Source organism: Rhinichthys klamathensis, unplaced genomic scaffold (assembly GCF_029890125.1).
Source record: "Rhinichthys klamathensis goyatoka isolate OS25496 unplaced genomic scaffold, OSU_Roscu_1.1 h1tg000442l_1, whole genome shotgun sequence".
NCBI classification, from domain to species: Eukaryota; Metazoa; Chordata; class Actinopteri; order Cypriniformes; family Leuciscidae; genus Rhinichthys; species Rhinichthys klamathensis.
This window is the reverse complement of record NW_026606938.1, coordinates 604,451-613,721: the sequence shown is the minus strand read 5'-3', so window position 1 is coordinate 613,721 and position 9,271 is coordinate 604,451. Positions and strand designations below refer to the sequence as shown.

At 37.9% G+C, this 9,271-nt stretch overlaps 1 protein-coding gene and 1 long non-coding RNA gene across 2 annotated transcripts; one reads left to right on the top strand and one right to left on the bottom strand.

Moving 5' to 3' along the window:
* Positions 1-1,329: 1,329 nt before the first annotated feature.
* LOC130071434 (uncharacterized) lies at positions 1,330-2,634 on the top strand. The gene is made up of 2 exons (XR_008804001.1): positions 1,330-2,116; positions 2,497-2,634. It is a non-coding gene; the product is annotated as an uncharacterized LOC130071434 (long non-coding RNA).
* A 3,885-nt stretch (positions 2,635-6,519) lies between these two features.
* Positions 6,520-8,968, bottom strand: fgf20b (fibroblast growth factor 20b). Its single transcript, XM_056236254.1, has 3 exons — positions 8,355-8,968; positions 7,766-7,869; positions 6,520-7,573 (listed from the first exon to the last, which is right to left on the bottom strand). The coding sequence occupies exons 1-3, from the start codon at positions 8,620-8,622 to the stop codon at positions 7,328-7,330; spliced, it is 618 nt and encodes a 205-aa protein (XP_056092229.1). The 5' UTR covers positions 8,623-8,968; the 3' UTR covers positions 6,520-7,327.
* Between the last annotated feature and the right edge of the window lie 303 nt (positions 8,969-9,271).

The following is a 9,271-nucleotide window of genomic DNA, read 5'->3' as shown; positions in this document are numbered from 1 at the left end:
ATGCCGACATTAAATGTAACATGCTTGATGCACAACGATGTGATCAGGGTGATAGGACTCTCAAAGTGAGGGGATTTGAAAGTTTAAAGTTTGAAAGTTGCTTTTAATAAAAGTGGTCGATGAACAAACGAACAAGCAAACACTCTTTTTTGTGCCTGTATCTTTAAAAATGTATCAAATGTTTATCATGTTAAATCAATCTATCTATCTATCTATCTATCTATCTATCTATCTATCTATCTATCTATCTATCTATCTATCTATCTATCTATCTATCTATCTATCTATCTATCTATCTATCTATCTATCTATCTATCTATCTATCTATCTATCTATCTGTCTGTCTGTCTGTCTGTCTGTCTGTCTGTCTGTCTATCTGTCTGTCTGTCTGTCTGTCTGTCTGTCTGTCTGTCTGTCTGTCTGTCTGTCTGTCTGTCTGTCTGTCTGTCTGTCTGTCTGTCTGTCTGTCTGTCTGTCTGTCCGTCCGTCCGTCCGTCCGTCCGTCCGTCCGTCCGTCCGTCCGTCCGTCCGTCCGTCCGTCCGTCCGTCCGTCCGTCCGTCTGTCTGTCTCCTCCCGTCGGTCCGTCCGTCCATTAAGTATTATTTTCAAATCAGCAAATCTTTAGTAAAATATTCAATGAGCTACATATTAAACACATTAAAGGACTAAAAACTGTGATAATATCATCCGGATATTATAATTTAACCTCTGACCCCCTCGCTCATCTTCCCATGCTGCCTCTGATAGTGTTTTCATACACGTCTGATGTCTTGTCAGAACCTGCGGTGCTCAGCCCTATGATTTATAGAATCTCTTGATGGGAGCGTTTTAATTGCATATGTACACATTGACAGGTGGCCACTCTTTTTGATATTTACACTTTGATCTCTGTATATATGATCACTGCAGGCCATGTCAAAGAAACACATGGGATTTCACCAAGTAAAAACATCCTTTGAAATTCAGGTGCCACTACAGCTGATGATGATGTAGACGGAAAAGGCAGCAACATAACATCTTGTGTTTTGGTTTAATTAAATGGAACTGAGCCATAAAAATCACTGTCATCACTAATCCTAATCCAATATTAGCTCGTATTGACTTAAAGCTGCGCTAATTTTATCTCATAAATGGTTATCATTCATATTTTTCTTGCAGCAAAATCTGTAAAATGTTATAGATAGATAGATAGATAGATAGATAGATAGATAGATAGATAGATAGATAGATAGATAGATGGATAGATACACTATTTCCTTTGAAATTCTTTAAAATACGAAAAAACGGAATCCTGTTTTTTTTTCTTAGAATAGAATAAGTGCTAGAAGGAGTGACTGATTTCTCACTGAACAACTAAATCAACCACCGGCCCAATAAAGGAGGAGACTATTGATTTAGGCAACTGGAATCCAGACAAGTGCTTGACAAGCGGAAATAATTTCTCCTCAAGAGACGTCAATAGGTTCTGATGGGGTTATTAAGGGGAATCAAATATATTTGCATTTAGACAACGAGCAATTTGTCATGTAAACTGAAATCCGTTCTCACCCTTGAATGCAAAGGAACTCTAGCAGGAACCAAATAAAAGTTAATCAGGAATGTATGGCACAAAACACATGATGAATGAAGTGCATTAATGCTGAGCCAGGAAAACAAAGTAATCTCTTAACATCCTCATCAATGTAATGCGTTTATACGACGACCACACAAACAAAGTACAAGTAATTCTTGAAAATTACCCTTGGGGTTTAAGGCCAAATAATTTATGTAGTAGGCATAGTATAATGTATGCATGCTAACAGTACGTACTGAAAAAGGTATGGAAATCTTATACAAAATCACAAAGGTTTCCTCTGCCATGCACTCTATTCATTGCAAATTGAACATAGAGGTACCTAGATGCATGACAAATTCCTCTCACCTATCAGTTTTCCTTGGCCTACAAGGCAGTCCTCTGCTAAACCCTCTTTTATTTTGCACTCTTCTTGTTTTGTTATTTTACCTGGCAGTCCAGGTGTGAAGGGGTGAGGCCATGGAAAAACATTCAATTCTACAGGCTTGTCATGAAAGAATCCATTGATTGACCTCTACATCAAGGAGCACAATGACAAATGGGTTAGCAATTTTCCGCCTCACTTATGGCCAACAATGCACATTTCCACTTTTACTTGCTAGCATTGAGTGTACAGTGCACATACCTTTCGTGGGCTTTTCAAACTCCGCAACACCGTCTTTACAAGCTTTCACCAATAAATAGAAACTATAGTCAGATTTTAGTCTCTTATTCTTGTCATCTCTAATTTTTCAGTGACCTCCTCAAATAGTGACTTTGTCATTTTTGTCTTAGCATGTAAAACAAACACTAATGATTTTCTATTTCACTCAAGGATGTTATTGCATGTTCTAGCTGCTGATTGAATTACTCGGAGTGCTTTAAGAATGTTTTGGGTGGAAAGTATGGAAATTAACCAATTGACCTTTGTTTTGACCTTTAGGTTAAGGGAGCTTTGTGGGAAAAGCCTGCTGTGGAGAATCAAAGACATCTCTGATGCCATTTCAACACCCCGGACCAGTCCTTCTTCATGTGGAAATGAATATATATTTGTATAGCACGTGAATAAATTATAGAACATTGTTATTTTATTAACTGTTCACAGGCTACTTTATCGTATGAAGGTGAGAAACGCGCACTCAAATTTTTTAAGTCAGTTAATATCATGTGATTCTTCTCAGTGCAGCAGTTTGCTTATATGAACATGGATCTGGGTGTCTTTGTCCAGACCAGTCAGGCCGTGAGCAGCTTCTGTCCTCAGATCAGACATGTCCTATAGGGGTAAGCTGTCACACTGCTGGGAGCCTAATTGATGCCTCATGCTTTTGAGGAGCAATTATGGTGCCCAAATGTCAAGAGCTAATTTGTGGCTTTATAATGTGGACACATGGGCCAAGGAGAGGGCCAGATCTGGGCCCCTCTGGGAGAATTGGAAAAGTTTGCTCAGCAGATGTGAGAAGGTCTCCGTAAAAAGTCTGGGGGTGGGGAAGAGCCTTCAGAAGATGTAAAGTCTACTGCCAGAGGTCTCGCATGACTGCAGAGATGCTCAAAATGACCATTTTTTTGAGATGAGTGAAAATATTGTCATGATAATATTCATGTCACTGATCTGAGCCATTTTGCTCATAGTGTTAAAATACAATCTGATCATTTTCACACTCTCAAATAGCCATATTGTTTATCTGTTTGTTAAAGACCTGTTTATAAATTGCTCATTCCTAAATACATGATAGAAAAAGACGTGCGACGTTATAAGAGGTGTTTAAAAGAGCTTTAAAATGCGTAACTACTAGTTGGATCGTGCAAGTCGTTCCTGATGTCTCCATAGTAATGCAAACACCAGAACAACAGTTTAACTAGTTGACAGCTTGAAAGTCAAAAGTCAATATAAAAACATCACATTCATTGCCTACTTGCAGAGTGGTAAGACATACACCAAAAAATGAAGCAAGATGACGTGCCAAAAAGGTGTGAAAGGATATTATTAACTTCTCTACACCTACTCTACACTGAAGAAGAATCCTCAGGAAGATAGTTGATTCAGTGTTATTTCTTCCTTTTATAGTTTTATTTATTATTATTTTCAGGGTCTGACAATAAAATATTACTTTTGAAGATTTGAACCATTCATTTACAAATTTAACAATTTTTTGTCTCGTGAAATCTTGTGAATACATAAGGAGAGCTAGAATCACATGGACCACTTTTATGAAACTTTCATGTTGCTTTTTTTATATACCATTTTAACAGTCCCTGTAATCATTCACTCTCATTGTATTAAATAATTCACCAAAAGAAAGAAAGTCATACAGGTTTGGAAAGACTGGAGAAGTAAGAAGTAAAGAGTGGAGGTAGAGTGACAGGATTTTTGTGGTAAACTGTCCCTTTAAGATTCCAAATGTCAATATAACATTGCATTTATTATTATTGATTATTATTGGTGCTCAATTATTAATAATGGTTATCAGTGTTGAAAATGTTTAGAGATCATGATACATTTACAGATTCTTTGATGAATGGAAAGTTCAAACAACAGCATTTATTTGAAATAGAAATCTTTTGTAACTGTATACATGTCTTTACTGTCACTTTTGATCAATTTATTGCAGAATAAAAGTATTAAGTATTTTTTAAATCTTACTCACAAACATATTGATCAGCAAAACTTGGTTTTAATGTTGATAATAAGAAATGTTTCTTGAGCAGCAAATCATCATATTAGAATGATTTCTGAAGGATCATGTGACACTGAAGACTGGAGTAATGATGCTGAAAATTCAGCTTTGCCATTAAAGGAATAAATTACATTTTAAATTATATTAAATGGAAAACTTTTCTTTTAAATTGTAATAATAATTCATAATTTTACTGTTTTTACTGTATTTTTAGTCAAATAAATGCAGCCTTGCGGAGCATAATTATTCCAAATTTTGAATGGTACAGTATTATTCAGCTGATCTGAACGTACAGCCGAAATGCATCATATTCCTTTTATCACTAAAGCTGCTTTGAAACAATCTGTATTGTATAAAGCGCTATATAAATAAAGGTGACTTGACTTATCTTGACTGATCGTTTATTGTTGTCCATTGGCTTTAAAGCGGTAATTTATGCAAAGGAGCTCAAGATAAACAGTTGCTGAGGATATTGTCAGACAAACACAAATCTGTGCAAACACAAATCTGCCCTGAGACTACAACTTAAAACACCAGGTGAGACTTTGCTACTTCCCCCAGTCTGTAAAGATATGAATTATGCACTATTGTAATCCACACGGGACTACAAAGCTACCGAGGCTGTATTTCTACAGGGTTGTGTGGACTCCCGCCCCCTATTCGCAGCTGACAAACACAGGGCCTTTAAGATCAGAGACCCAGGACATGCTGACAAGTGCTGTGGGAACACCTGCAATGTCTGATTGGGCCACAGAGACAGATCCCTCACTTACACACCTGTCTCACACACACACACACGTATCTGATAGGGTTTCTTTGAGTGCTCTTTGAGGCCAGTCTGAGGTGACGAAAATAAGGGTGCATCCATTAAGTGCATGAGGCAGGGCTGAGAGAGGGCATGGATGAAGGATTTAAGTGTTGCCTGTAAAGTGCTTCAGACCACCTGCTAGAAGAACAGACAGAGGCATCTATTTCAGCTCTGACTGATGGAAAAATACATTGGTTCTTCGTGTGCCAGGGAGTATTTTGTGACACGAACTCTTACATTAAAGCGGTGACCTAATATCTATGGTGACATTTGCACAAAACAAACAAAATGATGACATGAAACTTGGGGAAACATTGCCTTTTTATTTGTTAAACCATACAAATGTTTTACAGAATTAATCAAACTATATATGATGATAGAAATCAGAGCACTTGCGATTTAATTACACAGTTGTTTATCTTCACGGAGTGAAGCTCATATACTCAGACTCAACCTTCACTCTCATATATCTGTTGTTACCAGTCACATAGTTTTAAGATGGGGAAAATCCCACATTGTAAAATGTTGCAAGTACACTCCCCTCTTAAGACAGACCCTGGCTCACCATCACAGAGATACTGAGATCACAGACCGTATCTTCATGCTTCAACATAAAATGTCCTCTCATCCGTTTAGAAACTGTGTATAGATGTGCCTCTTTAGTCATTGTTGTGGAAATGTCTCATTCAGCCGTTAAACAACATTCAGGAAGGTTTAGCCCGTGGTGTCTAAATCTCATATCATTTTCCCCAGAGCGTTTTGCTTGGATTCATGTCAAAATGCTGGTACTATGTGTCAAAGAAAACACAAAACCTTGTGTGGTTTATATGTATGATGAATTAAAATAGCATTTGATAAGTGTTTTTCTATTTTTTTTTACCAATGATCTCATTCTTACAGTCCGCACAGCAGACACATTTTCTCTTTATAGCTTTGCCTGATGTGTTTAGTAGGCATCATGAATCGCATCAGCAGAGATTACTCTAACTTTGGGTTTGACCCAAAAGAAAAGGTCAGTTTTTATTTCACTCAGATTCAGTCATTGTGTAGCTGTTACCTGAGAAGGTCTCGCAAAAGAACTTTGATGCTGATGAGTGCAGGACAACCCTGGGTCTAGGCTAAAGGGATAGTTCAGCCAAAAATAAAAATCGTCATAATTTACTCACCCTCATGTCGTTCCAAACCTGTGTGATTTTTTTTTTTCTGCAGAACACAAAAGTAGGTATTTTGAAGAATGTTAATAACCAAACTATATATTGTTGACCCCTGACTTCCATTGTATGGGCAAAAAACACAGACATTCTTGAAAATATTTTTTTTTTATGTTCCACAAAAGGAAGACATTTATACCATTTTGGAACGACATTAGTGTGAGTATGATGAAAGATTTTTTTTTTGGACTATACCTTTAAGACAGCTTTGGTTTGTTTCCTTTTTTTTGTACACACATTAATTCATAGTTTCAGAATCTATGATTACCATGACAGTTAGAAATGATCTTTAATGTTTCCCAGATAATAATCATTTCAGAATTGAGTTATATCAAACAACTAGCTTTTTTTTTATGATAATACTTGATTTAATGGCCTGTAAAATGTACTGTGCAGCATGCCATCTTGGGAAATCGTGCTTGAAACAAATCTAATAAAATCACAGAGTCTCATGGCGTTCTTCATACATTTGTAATAGTAAATCACTTTCTCGCCCTCCGTAATAGCATAGCAGTGATAATAAGTACGTTTTACAGTGTCCGTCATATAAAAAAGAACAGCTTTGTCACTATTTCAAAGCACCTTCTACTGTTTGGTATAATATAAAAAAAAATCTACTTTTAGATGTAAAAATATATATTTATATTTCCAAATAAATAAATACATACAATAAATATGTGAATCAAGAACTGTATAAATAACATCGTGTGAGATGGCATCTCCTGTTCTCTACTGTCCCAGTTCTGTCATCTCTGAGCATCACGTAAGCATTGTTCCTTCAAGTCCTTCTTAACCCATATTGAATATTTCCAGAGCAAAGCAGCACCATGTTTAAAAGCTCCAAAACCCTCAGATTTGGTTTTCATGGTTATGCTACTCGTCAGCAACAAAGACACCAAATGCAGCTTGACTTTCACACTTTGGGAGTCTTTCGAGACTGTTGTCTTCACCATCAGTACTGGCCAGTGCATTTCCAGAGCAGATCTCATGTTTGGATGCTGTGGCCAAACATTATCATCTCCTCCTCACGTAGAGAAGAAACTGGGCATCTCTCTCACCCGATAACGGTGACAGGTGGTCTCAACTGTGTCCAAGCACCTCTTTGTAAAGTTCTGGAACTTTTTCAGGGTCCACCGGTCTTGGAAGAAAGTGAGTGAACTTTTGATGTCTCCTTGATTTTGTCCCATCGCGTGGCGTGCCGTCCTTGTTGAGAGCCACGAAATACCGTGCTCCTCTCTCCCCGTGCTTATAGAGATTAGAAGAGTATGTGTTGTACCAGTTCTCCTCAAACTGCTCACGGAAGACACATTCTGCTGAGAGTTTCTCCTATAAGAAACAAAAAACATGTTGGTGAACTAATTCATGCAGTTTCCTCAAAACTCATAACATGGAGCGAAAGAGAGGTGGTCAATATGATAAACCATATATGACATCTACTGGGCTTTAATAAGAACAACAATTGTTCTCGGTGGTAAGACAAGATCTGAAAAAGTCCAAACTGGGTAAAAGTCTGCTTACAGAGCCATAAAGTTCTCCCTTGTCGTTCATGCCGAGGTAGAGACCACTGTCCACTCCACGGATGCTTATTAGTCCAACAGCAAGGCTTATGAATTCCAAAATACCTGGAGAAGAATAAATCAATTGTTCAGGAGATGTTCTTTGAAGTCTAAACCCTCATCACATATTGTGAACTGCATTATTCATCTCTATACTTCAAAGACTATTATATAGTTATTATAAAGTAAATATATAAATACATGCATATATATATATATATATATATATATATATATATTACTGAATTGATAATAATACATTTCTTTTTGCTGTGAAGTGTTATTTACTAGTGATCTACTAATTTTTTTTCTTCTGTTATTACTCTTTAGGTACTTCATATTCAAGATATTGAATGTTTGGGTTCTTTAACAGAGACCAGAACGTAGATATACAAGTTCTATGTTCTATTTAAGTTGCTCAATAAGAACTATAAAAAAAATGGTGAACCTCTATTTTTAAAAGTGTACAGTCACAGTGCTATTGAGTTCATACCGTGATTCAGTTTCTGTTTAAACAAATCTAACAAGCTGGAAATGAATAGGGAAATTACCGAAACGACTGTGGTCCTTTCTCGTGCCTTGCACACTGCCATCCGGGAGTATTTCAAGGTGAAATCCAGTCCTGCAGTACAACTGTCTTCTCCGCAGGATCCCTTTCAAGTGCGTTAAATCTGCGGAGGTGCTCCGTGACAGTCTCTCTGCTGGAACTAAATGATCATTCAACAGCCCGAGGTTTTCTCCTAGAGGTGGCAGAAAGAACTGTGATCCGACCTGTCCGAAACCCTCCAGGCTCTGTAAAAACGTCCCGATCTCTCCCATAGCTGCAGTTACAAACCTCCAATCCAGCAAGAGCGCTCAGGGAAACTTGATCTAGATGAATACGGTGAAGCAATCGTCCAAAGCTATTCGTTACGACGAATAATATCCATGCGAGCACGTCATTTGTAGTGGATCCATGCTGAGCGCATATGGAATATCACTTGACTCCAGTGGATTATACAGACATATCCAGTGGGGAAGAAACAGTAACTGCAAATAACTGACTTCAGACAAGTCCTTTAATTTCTGCTCTCATGCCTCGTCCACATGGTGGCCGGTGGTGCTTTCTGACATGAATAAATGTGCAGCAGGTATTGAGGCAGCAGGTATGTGCTGTTGTGGGAAGTGCTTTGCGCAGTGAGTGGCTGCTGCGCGCGCGGGGCAGGTGCAGAGCTCGGGCTTCTGTGGGCGGGACATCGGGTTGGTCCAGCCTTGAGTTTTTGCGCACAATCCCAGTTGTCTGTGTTTTCGTTTATGCCTGTGTTTGTGAGGGCCAGGTTTTGCATACATTGTGGGCACCAAATGTAGGCTACCCCACAAGCAGGAGGAAAGCAGCAGTTGTCACGATTATAATATAGGGTTTGTTTTAGGTTAAATATTATGTTATATATTAAGTTGACAACATATGTTTTTGCATTGCTTTTACTCG